This window comes from Myotis daubentonii, chromosome 3 (genome assembly GCF_963259705.1).
Source record: "Myotis daubentonii chromosome 3, mMyoDau2.1, whole genome shotgun sequence".
Taxonomy (NCBI): Eukaryota; Metazoa; Chordata; class Mammalia; order Chiroptera; family Vespertilionidae; genus Myotis; species Myotis daubentonii.
Window position 1 is genome coordinate 155834991 of NC_081842.1, and position 15859 is coordinate 155850849.

Consider the following 15859-nt stretch of genomic DNA (forward strand, 5'->3'; position numbering starts at 1 on the left):
ATGCAACGATCTTTCTCTACTGAAGATATAAAAGCAATCATTGTTTTATTTTTGTAGGTCATTTCCCTGTTCTATCCCAAGCACTAGAACATATCCTGGCACAAAGCAGACATGCACTAAATCCGGTTTGAATGACTGAGTGGATAAGCTAGATTGCTTCCCATGACTTTGGACAATCTCTAAAAATATGGAATGCCATACACTCAGATATTAGGTAAATATTTCTTTATTAAATGATTAATTCCATAAATAAATTCTTTTCACTGAATATAAAATTAAAATCATTTACAAATTATTCCAGTATTACATTTCCCCGCCCTCCCCGAAAGCTACATTTTGATAAATAAAAACATTCAGTTTTAAAAACACCTGATTTCTGTTTGCAGTTTAGAGTGCAGATAGCTGCCTCTCACGGACACTCACAGAGTGTCACCTTCAGGAAGGAATGGAACCCCCTCCCGGGTACTTCTGTCAAAGGATGAAGGCTTTAACTGTCCAACGAATCTTACTATCTTACAATCGCAGAACCGAAAGGAAAGAAGCCTAGAGAAAAATACGCTTACCAAATAATTTACAAACAGAAAACAGAACGTCATCGACACCTCAAGCTCCAAAATGAAGCAGTAACATGTGCTCCAATATTATGAAGCAAAGTATTCTCCAATTGCGGCTGCATTAGAGTCCATCTGCACCAGCACACCTGGCAGTTTCAAAATACCTTAATACTACTCAAGAATGAGCAAATGCATCCCTTCTACAATGAGTCCCTTCACCCCCACCGCCCCCACCCGTGCCTCCATGATTCCGGCACTCTTCTCCCCCTCTGTCCACCCTGGTGCTGGAAACCCAGGTGGCATTTAGTCCCTAAATTTGTGAATGTCATTGAACAGCCTGTAGAAGGGGAACGCGGCCTCACTGGCATGCGGGCAGTTGTAGTTGCACTTGCAGGACTGGATCATCATGACGTTCTTGGAGAACATCTCCCCGTCTTCGCAACGGAAGCGCATCTTCACCGTCCTGGTCTGCTGGGGCGTGCAGCACCGGCCATCCACGCAGGAACCGCAGTACTTGGGCCGGTATTTCTTCACACTTGAACATCCGGCATAAGTAAACTTGACCGGTTCCGGGGACTTCTTGGTCTTGCTGCATTTCTTGCCCTTCTGTAAGAAAGCCGAGAGAAGGAACGTTAGGGGCAAGGGTTCCTTCTTGGAAGAGAGGCTCCCATCTCACCCAGCTGCCCAGGAACAGGTACCCGCCACGCAGAAACTTACTTTCAGGCTGCTGTACATCGGCTGTCCACAAGGCCGCACCTCACAGATCCGGGTTTCTTTCACCAGGCGGCATTCAGGGTTGTCATTGGTAACTCGTGTGGAGATACCAGTTCCACAGGTCTTAGAGCACTGAGACCATGAGGTTGTTTGGACGAGACATTTCTGGCCGTGGAGAGAAGGGTTGTATAGGATGCGAGGGCCCTGTCCAAAAGCTGGAGAGACAAGAGGGAAGACTTCTCAGAGGCTTACTGACAACAAACAGATTCAAGTCCTCGTTAACAAACAGATTCAAGTCCTCGTTTCTATAAAGCTGCAAACTAGGAAGGTATTTCAGTCCCAGGCCTGAGGGGCTCAGCTTTAACTTACCAGGGAGCCGCTTCAGGAAGCCGCCTTTTCCAAATGCAATTAACTCGTTGTTTCTCGTTAACTCCACCTCCGAGGCATCGAATGTGGGCCCCTTGCCCAGGAGGTCGTCCCTGTCCTCCGTGGGGTCCTTGGCACCATCCTCGTCACAGATCCACTCCTCACAGCACTGCCCGTTAACTTTGACCAGCCGGGGGTTGGGACAGCCCAAGTTGGGGAGAGAAAGTTCTTGGGGACACAGAGGAATGCAGCCCACGGCACCGTCGATACATGTGCACTGATGTTTACAGTTGGGCTGGAAACTTTCCCCATTCTGGTAGATTCTGGAGTTATATTCGCAGGGTCTGCCCTCTGACTGAGCTGCAAAGAGCACCAAAAGAGAAAGGGAGAAGAGGATCAAGTTAAGAGTCCGAACCGTGGCCTGAAACTCATACATATTTCTGCTGTTAAATTCAATTTATGGTAAAGTTCCCTACAATTCCCCAGAGACTGCAGACCAGAACAATAAGTTAGTCAGGAATCACTTTTCCGTATGCGCTTTTCGTTGGGCCCAGACACACTGAATTGCATTCCAGACTGCTGAAATCATGTGCCTTTCTGCCAAGCTACCAACAACAAAGCATCACCATACATGGTCTCAAAATTACTAAACTTCTGGACTACGGGGACTATTATTTTTTTAAAGGGGCCAAACCACAAGCATCTTACCTCTGCAGATCCCCTTCAGAGCGGTGGAGCTGGCGCCAAAGTTGCATTCCAGCCCCTTGGTGTGGTCGCAGGGCTGCATTTTGCTGCAGTCCTCGTTGAGCTGCTTGGCGCAGACCTTGCAGCAGCCACAGCCGTCCCGGACCAGCCCGACTCCCGGGGCGCACTTGGGCGCCTCCAGGGGGCAGTCGCAGGCGGCGGGGCAGGAGAGCGCCTGGAGGGGGGAGAAGACTCGCGTGAGACCCGGCGCGGTGAGCAGGAGGGGCGCCCAGGGAAGGGACGGGGGTCTCCGATCCGGTCAGCCGGCCGGGTCACCCCGGGCAGGGCTGCGTCGGCCAGGAGGCCCCAGACACCTCTTTAAGGGGAAACTTAAAGAAAGAGGTACCCGAAACGTCCCCGAACTTTTTTCGTTTAGTTTTTCTGTGCCGTGGGCAGCCTGGGGAGAGGACGAGGGCCGTGAGAGCGGACAGGGACGCGGAGGCGGCAGAACTCACCAGCCGGGCAAACTGGAGGAGGGTGACGGCGGTGAAGAGCGTCCTGGCCGTGCGGGAGCTCATGGTGGCGCGCAGGAGTCCCGGCGAGCGCGGAAGCAAAGACGCCAACACACCGGTGCGCAGCGGGCGGACCGCGGCGGGGTCGGGCGGCGCGGAGGCGAGGGCCGGGCGGCGAGAGGCTGCGGGCGTCCTTCTGTCGAGGTCCTTCCCGAGGCGGAGCGGGGGGCGCGGGTGATGCTCGAGGTCGCTCTCGCTCGCGGTCTGTCCCAGCGCGCAGAGCCCGCCTTTTATATGGGCCGGCGGCGGCGCCGCGTGTTGCAGTGACGTCGGCTCTGTCTGTGCCTTTCAGAATTCTCAAACATCTCAGGAATGCTCGCTGGCGCGGGCTGCTGCCAAGCGCCTCCCCTGGCTCCGTTGCACCTTTTTTTTTTTTTTTTTTTTTTTGGTCCGGGACCCAAGAAAACAATCTTCCGTTTTTCCACTTTAAATAACGACTTGTATAGGGGAGGGCTCTTTTGGGCGTGATGATGGTGGAAGGATGGGGAGTGGGGGTTGGGGGTGGGAGTGGGTGGGGGGGAGAGTTCAGAACTTTGTCTGGACTGGGAGGGTAGGAGGACCTGAGAGGGAGGAACAAAAGTCATGTTGTTTGGTGATGCCGAGTTGACCGGGCAGCCCTGGAAACCCTCACCCGGGAAGGCGGTGAGCTGTTTGCTTGTTTACAGCGAAGGTGAGAGTCAAGTTATCTATTGAGAGAGGCGGAGGGGGGGGGAGGGGGAGTGTATCTCTGAGCCCTTCATCTACTTGTGGACTTCGTAGAGGCGACATGCTCGGGTAAAGTCCCTGAGCTTTGGCATGGTGTTTATTAGCAAAGTTAAGTGTGCTGCAAATTAATACCCGCAGTGTCATTTATGAATGAGAAGGTGGGGGTGGGGTGGGAATCAACTTCTCCCACGTCTGGCAAAGTTCCAAGCAGAGGTCTTCCCTCTTCCGCCCCCCTTGCCCTCCCTTTTTCGGTATGTCGTACTTGTTTGTTTTTGGAGGTTCCCACTTTAGTTCCAGCCCACTGCCTGGGGTTGCAGTCCGAGAGGAAATGAAGGCTGGGAGTTCTCCGGGCGGCTGGCTGACACTTCCTCGCGGATGCGGGAGCCTGGGCAGGCGCTTCCAGCCTCCCTCGGCGGGCGGGTGGCGATGCGCACTGAGCAGCCAGCCAAGCCCAAGCGGAGGGGACCACCGTGGAGTGATTTATACTGAGATCATCACCTGTATATGCTGGAAGGCCAAACCAGATTCCACCACCATTGCGCCCAATGGGTCTCTGGAAAAAGCAGACTCCTGAAAAGCCGAAAGTCTTGCGGGATTTTTAATTCCTTTCCTTGGAACCACTTAGAAACCTCCCATTGCAAGGGAATTGCAATGCTTTTCTCTCTAAGCGCAGGGAAATAAGAGTTTAGGGTGTGATACTCTGTTATAAAAAGGTTAGCAGATTTAAAGACCCTATTTATCTGCAACGCACTCAGCAGAAGACCCGCCTGCCAAGCAATTACTTTAGCAGCATCCACATCGTTAGTGTGATGGATAAACTTTCCCTCAAAGTTTCTAAAATATCTCCCTGTGCAATTTTAATAAAAACATGCACAAAAATTTATGTCAGTCTCTCCTTTATATGCGCTTTAGTAGAGCTGCCTCTCTCTTTTGCTCTTTTGTCCTTTTTAACGTTGAATGGAATTCAACCGTCTGGCTGAAGACGGCCTTTTTTTCAGTGCTGACTTTTCTGTGACTGAAACGCACATGTGAAGCTATTGCAATGAAAACAACCTCCAATGAGGAGAACTACCAGGGAGGAGTTAAGTTTCATTCATTCACAAGTGCCTTCTCCTCAGTCTAACAGGCTTTTGCTAGGGGAAGCTGATCTCTCAGGCTTTTTGAGGGGCGTGTCTCTTCAAGACAATAGATTGTCAGGTGTTATGCAACTGAAGTGAGGAAAGTCTGGGCCCGGCATTGTACCCAGGTCAATCCATCAATTGTTTAGAAAAATGTTTTTTCCCGTGTTAGAGTTTTATTGCTGTTTCCTTCTTAATGAAGTGACTGGGACCAGAGTGAGTAGGGGCGGTACCGGGTGGAGGAGGTGGTGGAAAGAGAATGGATGCAGAGGAGTGTCCCTGGCTTCTGTTGTGGTGTCTTTTCTATTTGACTTCATGGTTGTAAGTATTTCCAGATGGTGAATCAGACACCAGACGTAACAATATTTCCATATTTGGGTATAGCAGTAGCCTGCGTTTTTAACATTTTTCTGCCTGTTATCCAACCACAAAGCATTCTTGACAGTTTCAGATGTTGTTAAATATAGACTTAACTTCTGTTCCCAGAGCAGGAAATTCTTTGGAATTCCTTGTTTTCCACGCAATCTGTCTGTCATGATTTAAAATAAAATTTCAGTGGGTGATCCAACTGGCCTGTGCCTATACCTTGTTCCTTTATCGAAGAGGAGGTGGGGGCCGGGCAAAGAGATTCAGTGTGCTGCTTTGCAGGGGCTTTGCATTCAAACACGCACCATTCCAGGGATTCCTTTAAAAATCAGATTCAAGTTTTCTAACACGGGTGTGTGTGTGTTTGTTTCCTCTTTAACTAGGGGATCTTGGAGGAGGATGTTCCATCAGAGGAGACACTCAGCTCACCTTACAGTCCGCTGCCTACGTAAAGCAGGACATGTGTTGTGGGAGGGGGTTTGGGGAGCGGTAGCAAACAGGGCCGGGAGGTGGAGGAGCTGAGCGACCCGAGTAACCTAGGTGCCCAGCCTTCCCATGGACTATGTCCCGGTGCGTCGGCTAGTAAACCACGGCGCCAGGCGAGAGGAACAGCAGCTCCCCGGGTCCTGCTCAAGACCGTCCAGACACCCCAGACGCCCGGTTGCCTTCTCGCCGCCTCTGCAGATCGGTTCGCGTTGACCGAAGGGAGGGGACGTGTGCAAATGCCTATGCGTAGGTGTTGCTCCGGTGCTAATGCTGCATGGCTCTTTAGTTCTATTCCTCCGCCCCTCCCCATAGGGGTGCCCCCCCCCCCAATAAGGGGCCGCCTTGTTCTCTTGGGCTACAAAGCTCGGAGAAGGAGCTGCTTGTCTTCCGAAGCCCCTGGCACCCCGGCTGCCAGGGAATTTTAGGTCACCCAGAGAAGGGTTCACTGTCTGGCGACGATTGAGAATAATAATCTCCTTAAACCTGGAGCCTCGGGTTTCCTAGCCCTGCACCAGTGGTTTTCAAAGGTATGCATCGAGAATCCCCTGGAGAGGGGGTTAAAAGAGTGATTGCTGGGCCCCATCCCCGAATTTCTTATGAGTTCCCTCTCTAACGAGTCCCTAGGCCGTGATGCGGCGGCTGGTGCGGGGAGCCACACACTGGGAACCACTGCCTGGGGCCACCTGGGACTCACCTGCACACCCAGCCTCACACGCCTCAAAGAGCAGGACACCTTAGGGCCGTGGCTCTCAACCTTCCTAATGCCGCGACCCTTTAATACAGTTCCTCATGCTGTGGTGACCCCCAACCATAAAATTATTTTCGTTGCTACTTCATAACCGTAATTTTGCTACTGTTATGAGTCGTAATGTAAATATCTGATATGAAGGATGTATTTTCACTGTCACAAATTGAACATAATTAAAGCATAGTGATTAATCACAAAAACAATATGTAATTATATATGTGTTTTCCGATGGTCTTAGGCGACCCCTGTGAAAGGGCTGTTCCACCCCCGAAGGGGTCACGACCCACAGGTTGATAACCGCTGCCTTAGGGTGACTGCCAAAGGCCACTTGAAGGCGCCGCCCCGCGCCTCCCTGTTTCTCCCCACACCCCTCCAACCCTGCACCCCCCACCCCCCCAGCCCCCCCACCCCTCCAGCCCCCCCACCCCCCCTCAGTGGAGGGATCGCGGGGAGAGGTGGAGGGAGCCGCGATGGCGGCGGACCGGCCTGGCAGACGCCCCGGGAGGGCGCCCAGGACCCGAGCGCGAGCGCACCCGGCCGCTAGCAGCGCGCCGCCCCCTGCCGGCGGCCTGGGCTGGAGGTTTCCGGCGCGCGGCGGGCCCAGCCCCGGCCCATATTTGGTGAAAGTCTTTCTGGGCTCCGTCATCCCACTCCGGGGGGCGGCGGCGGTCCCGGGAGCGGCCCGCCAACCGCGGGCGGCCGCCGCGTTCCTGAACAGCGCCCGCGCCCAGCCTCGGGCCGCCGCGCCCGGGGGGTGCGGAGAGCCGCCCCCCGCCCCCCCCCCACCCCCCCGCTGCTCAGCCCCCGCCCGCACCTCTGCGAGCGCCTGGGCCGCCCCGCGCTGCGTGGGAGGCTGGCGCGGAGAGAGCCTCGGCCGATTGTGTCACTTTTCCCGTCCACCCCGCTGTTGACTCGTCCTCCCAACGGGGCAGCAAGTGGCCGCGCGGTGCCAGAGGACAGGGTACGCCCAGGCTCAGGGGCAGGGGTGTGTGTGTCAGAGGGCGGCGTTGGCTCCGCCCTGGAGGACCCCCCTCCCATCTCCCATCACTACCCCCCCCCCCCCCCCCAGAACTGGCTCGTGGAATTGCCTCTGGGGAGAAGTTCCTAAGGCTCTGGTCCCACTATCCCTAGAAGGGAGAGATGCTGGAGCTGGCTCTTGGTTTCTCTTGGTCTCCCGTACCTTCCTCCTCTCGTCCTCATGAGTAAGTTCCTTTGGAAGGCGTGGGGGCGGGAGACTCTAGATAGGAAGCCCCAGCTCTGCCAGACTCCGGTCTGTGTAGCCTTCTGCAAGCTGCTCATCCTCTCTAGACCGACAGCAGGTAGTAAAACTGGAGCAGCCCCTTTAGGACTAAATCTCATGTCATCCTCTCCTCATGACAGAAGCAAACACGCATATGGCTCACTATGTCAGACACCGTTTGGAACGCCTACTATATATTTAATTCTCCAATGCCCCATTGAGGCAGAGCCTCCTGTCAATCACTATCTTTTCCTATTGTAAATGAAGACATGCAGGTAAGTAGCTAAAAGGCACTCACCTAGCAGGTAGCAGACCTGAACCAAGGCATCTTGGTTCCAGTGGGCCTTGCACTTAACCACTGTGCATACTGCCTACCCAAATCTTACTTCAGACATCCAAGCTTGTCCCTTCTACTGGAACTTTTACCTTTATTTAACTCTATCACAGCATACCCAGATACTCCAGGATAAATGCAGCAGATAGAAAAACAGTTGATATGTTAACTGAAGCTGTGCTAACCTCTGAGAATTGCCTAATATACTGGGTTTTGGAGGAAGGGAGAGGGAGGTAGGTTCTATGTTAACAGAAAAGGTCTGAACGCAAATAAGTTTACATGGTGGACTTTTTGGCACCTTGGCAGTCTGATAGGGAAGATATCAGATCTTTGAGGTCCTTCTGACATTTCACAAGCTACACTGACCTGGCAGTCCCTACTAGGCCTGTTGAGAACTGCATTTGTCACTGAGATAAGGTTTTCTATGTCACTTGATGGTCATCAGTCTGAGTGTGCCTTGTTGGTTGGACATGCTTTCAACCTGTTTTTTCCAACTATGAATACAATTACATAGCTATCTGAGGACACATTATTTTTCCTCTCTGAAGCCCAGATATATCGAGTTCACTGTGTGTCATTGCACTGTGTAAGCACTGGTGACATAAAAAAGAGGACTTTAACATTTTTTTAAATTTTAATTAAATCTTTATTGTTCAGATTATTACAGTTGTTCCTCTTCCCCCCCCCCCCCCCATAGTTCCCCTCCATCCGGTTCCCACCCCACCCTCTGCCCTTACCCCCCCCCTCCCCACCACCACTGTCCTCATCCATAGGTGTACGATTTTTGTCCAGTCTCTTCCTGCACCCTCCACACCCCTTTTCCCCCCAAGAATTGTCAGTCCACTCCCTTTCTATGCCCCTGATTCTATTATATTCACCAGTTTATTCTATTCATCAGATTATTTAGTCACTCGATTTTTAGATTCACTTGTTGATAGATATGTATTTGTTGTTCATAATTTTTATCTTTACTTTTTTCTTCTTCTTCCTCTTCTTAAAGGATACCTTTCAGCATTTCATATAATACTGGTTTGGTGGTGATGAACTCCTTTAGCTTTTTCTTATCAGTGAAGCTCTTTATCTGACCTTCAATTCTGAATGATAGCTTTGCTGGGTAAAGTAATCTTGGTTGTAGGTTCTTGCTATTCATCACTTTGAATATTTCGTGCCACTCCCTTCTGGCCTGCATAATTTCTATTGAGAAATCAGCTGACAGTGGTATGGGTACTCCCTTGTAGGTAACTAACTGTTTTTCTCTTGTTGCTTTTTAAAAAAATATATTTTATTGATTCTTCTCAGAGAGTAAGGGAGAGGAATAGAGTTAGAAACATCAATGAGAGAGAAACATCGATCAGCTGCCTCCTGCACACCTGTTACTGGGGATGCGCCCACAACCAAGGCACATGCCCTTGACCAGAATCAAACCTGGGACCCTTCAGTCTGCAGGCCAACGCTCTATCCACTGAGCCAAACTGGTTAGGGCTCTTGCTGCTTTTAAGATTCTCTCTTTGTCTTTTGCTCTTGGCATTTTAATTATGATGTGTCTTGTTGTGGTCCTTTTTGGATTCCTTTTGTTTGGGGTTCTCTGTGCTTCCTGGACTTGTAAGTCTATTTCTTTTACCAGGTAAGGGAAGTTTTCTGTCATTATTTCTTCAAATAGGTTTTCAATATCTTGCTCTCTCTCTTCTTCTGGCACCCCCATAATTCGGATGTTGGTATGCTTGAAGTTGTCCCAGAGGCTCCTTAAACTATCTTCATATTTTTGGATTCTTTTTTCTTTTTGTTTTTCCGGTTGGATGTTTTTTGCTTCTTCATATTTCAAATCTTTGACTTTATTCTTGGGATCCTCTAGTCTGCTGTTGGATCTCTGTATAATATTCTTTATTTCAGTCAATGTATGTTTAATTTCTAGTTGGTACTTTTTCATATCCTTGAGGGTCTCACTAGATTTATAGAGGGTCTCACTAAATTTACCAGTGGTTTCTAGAAAATTCTTGAAAAACCTTATAACCGTGGTTTTGAACTCTATATCCAATACTTTTCTTTCCTCCATTTCTGTCATTTGTGACCTGTTTCTTTGTCTCCACATTTTGGCTGCTTCCCTGTGTTGATAGAGTGGCTTTCTGTGCTAGGTGTCCTGTAGGGCCCAGTGGCTCAGCCTCCCCAATTACCTGAGGTGGACACTCTTGGTGCACCCCTTTGTGAGCTTTGTGCACAGTCTTGTTGTAGTTAAGCCTTGATTGTTGTAGGTATCACTGGGAGGAATTGACCTCCAGGCCAATTGGCTGTGAAAATCAGCTGTGTCTACGGTGGGAGAACTTCTGTGCTGGAGACACCCTTCTGGGGCAAGACTTGTTTCAGTGGGGCTTTGGTGCTCACTGAGTCTGCCCCCTGAGTGTGTCCCTTATGGATCTGAGGAGTTGTAATCTGGATGGTCCCACTCTGACCACTGGGTACACTGGCTCTTGGTTCTCTAAGGAGGTGCTAATTTAGCCTCTGTCTGAGGCTACTTAGCAGGAGCTATGGAGAGATCTGCAGATTCCTCTTCTTTGTTTGGGGTTTGGAGGTGTCCAGATGATGCCCAGCTGTGAAGCAATACAAGCTGCTGTGGGGCCTTGGGCCTTCTTTTGGATGTTCTGGGTCTCTCTGACCCAGCTGCAGTTTGTTAGGTAATTTTAGATTGCAAAGGGTCAGGCCATTCATATGCGAAAGCCTCTGTGCACAGCTTGGGTGGGGGCAGGGTCTCAGGGAATCAGTAGGGTGGAGGAAACAGCTATGGCTGATCCTCAGCCCTGCTCTAAGCGGCCCAGGGTCTCAGTGTCCCGTGGTAATCACTGCAAGCACCTCTGAGAGAAGGCCGCCCTCGAGTTCCGACTGATGCCAGACAGTCCAGTTTCTCCCCGTATGAGTCTGGGACCCCAGAGACTTGCCCGGAACTGGAGTTCAGAGCAGTTGGGAGCTTGAGACCCCCTCCCGATCGAAAAAGACAACCTCGTCCTCAGTTGCCAGCCCTTTCCGTGTGTGCCTCCGTACGTACCTCTGTCCGTTTTGTCTTTTAGTTGTATTTTTGAAGTGGTTGTGTGAGGCAGCAATTTCAGGTGTTTACCTATGCCGCCATCTTGGTTTCTCAAGGACTTTAACATTGACCTTCCCCTGGAGGACTCTACAGTCTGCTGCTAAAGTAGATACAATGTGCTGCGTGTTCACTTCTCTGCCTGGGAGTGAGGATGGAACTCATCTGTTTGAGAGAATGAGGGAGAATCTGATACAGGGAAGGACAGGTGAGACAGAAGAACAGAACCTCTACCCTGAGTGATGAGGGTGGCTGGACCATAGGATCACTTGTGGGAACTGGCAGGGGCGGTTAGCTGGGACCTTCTGCAAATGGCTTTGCCTGTCATAGCATTGGGACTCTGCCTACAGGCAGTGGTGAGCAGGGTGAGGTTTTGCTTTGATGTCTTTATCTATAAGATAATGGGGTTGCCCCAGCTCAGGGGACATGCACCGAAGGCCTCACAGGGATCAGCCATGTAACAAAATGCCATTTCAAGGATTAGTGCCAGCTAATACTTGGCTACAGCTTTGGGGAGCCATGGAGATAGTGGGGACCAACTATGGGGAGTTGAGTGGTTGGTAGGTGAAAATGTTTGCCTATTTTCTCACTTTTAAGAGATACCAGAAATCTGGGTTTTTATGTGAAGTCTTTTAATTTTTAAACTGTTGGCAATTGATTAAAACTGTTAAAACGCCATCTAAGTTAATGATAAGAAAACTAAAGAAGGCAATGTTGGGGGCCTTCCAGCTGTGATCTCCACGCTGAACGTCTCCAAGAACTGTCCTGCTCTTAGCCACTCACGAAATATCAGGGAATAGCATGTAATTGTCAGGTTTCATTTAATTGGCTAGACTTCCATTTGTCCTAGAACCAGGGCTGCCACTTGACTCAGTGGCAGGAGTTTATAATTTATCAACAAAATTGGAATAAGCATCTTTATTTTTTACTTTACTCCGCAGACACCATGCAGTCTCCCTTTTGCTTTTCTTCCTGAATTTACGTTGTAAGCAGCTGGCATTGTCTTGGCAGCATGATAGGAAACACTTTTTTTTTAAGGGCATTCGTATCCAATAGGAACTATATCTGTTTATTTTCCTCCACCTGGCACCTGTCCACAGGAAGCCAGGCATTGCTAACCCCTTTACCTTGCAGAACTTCTTGTTTTGTGATAACGCATAAACATTTCATTGGAATGGACCGGAAGGCACCTCTCCCACTCCACCCTGCAATCCATCTTCTAGACATGATTGAGCAATATGAAACATATTAATTATAAGTCACTATCAAATAGGTTGACACGAGACTCAAGGGATTAAGAATTAACCTCCACCTCCTGTGTTTTATTTCCAAAGATACCTGCCTCTTCGTTGCCCACTTAAAACCACACAAACCATATTCAGCATTTAGAGAGGATTTGATTTGGGCACAGTACATGAGCCCTCAGATCCTGCAGAGAGATTGAAGCCAATTATTCGTGCCAACATTTTCAGGTTTGAGGATTAAGTATAAGGAAGATTCTGGCAGTTGGGCTGATTATGTGAAATAAGTCATAAGACATGTTTAATGCTTAGCAGGATGTTTGACACATAGTAAGTGCTTAATAAATTACATTTATCTTGCTGCTAAGCACTGCTATTACCTTCACTTTTACTGCAGTTATCATAGAATGAGCTAGTCTTATTCTCTAGATAATATTTTATATTCTTTAAACTAGATGAGCTCTAGTTATAAAATCATTTGACAAATTGCATATAGATTATGTGATTTGAAAGATCCATCCAGCCTGGCTGGTGTGGCTCAGTTGCTTGGAGCTTCATCCCTTACACTAAAGAGTGGTTGGTTTGATTCCCAGTCAGGGTTTATACCCGGTTTATGGGTTCGATCCCTGGATGGGGTGCGTGTGGGAGTCAACTGATCAATGCCTCTCTCTGTCTTTCTCTCTAAAATTATAATTAAAAAAAATTAAAAGATTCATCCAGATCAGCTTTCTGGCTTGCCTGGGGCCCTAGTGACCATTTAAGAAAGTACTCAGATGGCCTTGCTTGTCATAGAATCGCAACTTTGCCTATAGGCAGTGGTGAGCCATGGGAGGTTTTATCTTTGTTTCCGCATCTATATGATAATCAGGTTGTCCCAGTTCAGGGTCATGCACTCACATGCCCCAGGGTACAAAATGCCATGCCTGGGGATTAATACTAGCTGGCATGTGGCCTCAGCACTGGGGAGCTATGGGGATAGTTTTAGTTTTTTTCTATGGGGCCTGGGTATTGCCTACCAAAGACTGGGCAGTTAGTGTATATATATAGACAAGTTAGTGATCTCATCTAATGTTTATAAACAACCTTGTAGTGTGAGTATTTTGTTCTAATTTAAGTAATGAGAAAACTGGGGCTTAGCTGAAATCAGTAGCAGGTGCAAGGGCACAGAACAGTTTAGGGTAGAGTGTCTGTTCCAAAGGCCAGTCTTTGGACGGAGAACATGGTATTTGCCCCCCATGAAATCTGTTTTTCAGTTTACAAACTTGCTCTCAACTTCACTTTCCCTTAGCAACGGACTATGGATGTCACTTAACTATCTTTCCAAATGTGTCTTGAGCTTATTTGTGTTTTTAGTAATTACGAACCCCAGTTTCTTCACGAGAGTCTGGTCATGAATGAGTTAAACAATAAAAGCTGGTTTCTTCCTCTGGGACTCCTGCCTGAGCTTGTTCCTATTTCCTCTGAAGAAAAAGAGATGTGTCAGAACAGAGGAGGGACTCAGAGATTGAGAGATGCTTCTATTGTAACTTAGTCATCGCCATTGATTTTGTTTCCTAAGGCAGATGGAGCTGCCACTTCCCTGACCTGTGGTCACCCTCACATTGTTACTACCAATTTGTACTTTCTTATAACTTTTTTTAATTGATTTTAGAGAGGAAGGGAGAGAGAGAAACATCAATGATGAGAGGGAATCATTGATCAGCTGCTTCCTGCATGCCCCTTACTAGGGATCGAGCCCAGAACCCGGCATATGCCCTTGACCGGAATCGAACCCAGGACTCTTCAGTCCACAGGCCAACGAACTATCCACAGAGCCAAACCAGCCAGGGCTTGATATCTTTATAAACTTAGGAAATAAGGGTACAGAGAAGTTAAGCAACTTGCCCCAGATTAGACAGAATGTGTCCAAACAAGGATTCTAACCCAGGACTGACTCCAAACCTCTGCCCTTTGTATATATCTACTACTGCCCTGACTCCCTTTGTTTCCACTCCCTTTATGAGTGTTTGTTCTTTTTCTACTTTCTTTTGTTGTTACCACCTTGCCTTTGTAGAGCCTGCCCTTTAGCTTTTCCTTAGCTCGTTCAGATCCATTGATGTTCAAGTCTTCGAGCCACTGGTGAGTCTAGCTTCTAAAAGGAGATGCAAATTAAAGTGAATGGGATCATTAGCATCATGTTGACTACATCCTCATCATCATTATAATCAGAGAACAGGCATGGGGATAATCAGCCTGCACTTACATTTATTTGATTCTTTGAATGATTTAGGTATATGTGAGTTCTGTTTTCTAGGGACAAATGATAGGTTTTCTGAGCTTTCTGCACTTTCTAGGCCCTTGCTATTTTGCACATAGAAGTTCTCGAGTCTCAGTCCACAAATGTAACTAGAAAGGGCCTACTTTCATAGCAGGAACAACCTGCAAACACTATTTGAAGGGCTTACAACCCTAAAAGCTGGGGCCAGAGGAGGAGGTAGGGGATGAGGATGGGGTGGGAGCAAACTCAGAGAAGACTTGTGAAGTGACATAAAGTGAGAATTGAGACAATTTACAGTTGAAGTCACCTCTCCTCTTAATAGTCATGAACTATCCAGGTTTTGATCCTTTGTAAAGGCCTCTCTTTTGGAACACAATTAAGTGTCAGTGCATAGGAACTAAGAAGTGCGCCAAGCTCTGAGTCATTTCATTCTGCTTTCTTCCAGAACACCGTGGGAAAAGGATGGGCAGACTGGTTTAGATAAAACTCGGTCCCACCCTCACTGAAGGCTAGGAACAAATCCATTTTTGAAATGTTTTTTTAAATATAATTGAACTGAGAAAATCCTATCTAATAAAAGAGAAAAATGGTAATTGGCGTACGACGATACCCTTTTCATTGGCTAATCAGGGCTATATGCAAATTAACTGCCAACTAAGATTGGCAGTTAACTGCCAACAAGATGGCGGCTAATTTGCATATGTAGGCACAATGCAGGGAGGCCAAAGGGAAAGCAGGAAGAAGCCCCCTGCCACTGACAGTGATCGGAAACCCAGGGGGGAGCTAAGAGCTGGGGGGCAGGGCAAAGGCGGCCCTGGGGCCGCCTTTGCCCTGCCCCCCAGCCATGATCAGAGAATCAGGCGCCTTTGCCGCCCTGGCCAGTGATAGCAGGAAGTAGGGGTGGAGCCAGCGATGGGAGCTGGGCACAGTCGAAGCTGGCAGTCCCGGGAGCTAGGGGTCCCTTGCCTGGGCCTAAAGCGGAGCCCACGATCGCGGGGCCGCTGCAGCTGCGGGTCCCCGCTGCCCGGGCCGGACGCCTCAGCCGGGCGGAGCCTGCAACCGCGGGGAGCTGGGGGTCCCCTGCCCAGGCCTGACACCTCTGCCGGAGGCCTCAGGCCTGGTCAAGGGGCCGATCCGGTGATTGGTGATCGGAGGGTGATGAGGGTCAACTCCTCTGGCCAAGGCATCAGGCCTGGGTGGGGGGCGGAGCCGGGGATTGGGGGGATATGATGGTCCCCTTGCCCAGGCCTGAAGCCTGGGTCAGAGGCATCAGGCTTGGGCGGGGGCTGGAGCAAGCGATCAGAGGGAGATGGGGGTCCCCTGCCCAGGCATGATTCCTGGGCCAGAGGCCTCAGGCCTGAGCGGGGGCCAGAGCCAGTGATCACGGGGAGATGGGGGTCC

At 49.5% G+C, this 15859-nt stretch overlaps 2 protein-coding genes across 5 annotated transcripts in view; one reads left to right on the forward strand and one right to left on the reverse strand.

The window, feature by feature from the left end:
- Positions 1-210: 210 nt before the first annotated feature.
- Positions 211-3112, reverse strand: CCN1 (cellular communication network factor 1). Its single transcript, XM_059688996.1, has 5 exons — positions 2834-3112; positions 2343-2553; positions 1638-1994; positions 1272-1483; positions 211-1160 (listed from the first exon to the last, which is right to left on the reverse strand). The coding sequence occupies exons 1-5, from the start codon at positions 2894-2896 to the stop codon at positions 858-860; spliced, it is 1146 nt and encodes a 381-aa protein (XP_059544979.1). The 5' UTR covers positions 2897-3112; the 3' UTR covers positions 211-857.
- Positions 3113-3420: 308 nt separating this feature from the next.
- Positions 3421-15859, forward strand: part of DDAH1 (dimethylarginine dimethylaminohydrolase 1) — a 246329-nt gene continuing 233890 nt past the window's right edge. For 2 of the 4 annotated variants that reach the window (XM_059689001.1, XM_059689005.1), the window contains exon 1: positions 3421-3560. The gene's annotated coding sequence lies outside the window, so the exon portion shown is untranslated. Of the gene's footprint in view, positions 3561-5462; positions 5812-15859 lie in introns of all 4 variants that reach the window. The other 2 variants (XM_059689003.1, XM_059689004.1) reach the window with 2 other exon arrangements.

Bases quoted from the DNA above. Each gene is read 5' to 3' on its own strand.
- CCN1 (XM_059688996.1), bottom strand. From the start codon at position 2,896: ATGAGCTCCCGCACGGCCAGGACGCTCTTCACCGCCGTCACCCTCCTC. The intron at 1,484-1,637 runs GTAAGTTAAAGC...TTGTCTCTCCAG, and splicing joins CTTCCTGAAGCGGCTCCCTG to CTTTTGGACAGGGCCCTCGC. The intron at 1,161-1,271 runs GTAAGTTTCTGC...GCTTTCTTACAG, and splicing joins CGATGTACAGCAGCCTGAAA to AAGGGCAAGAAATGCAGCAA.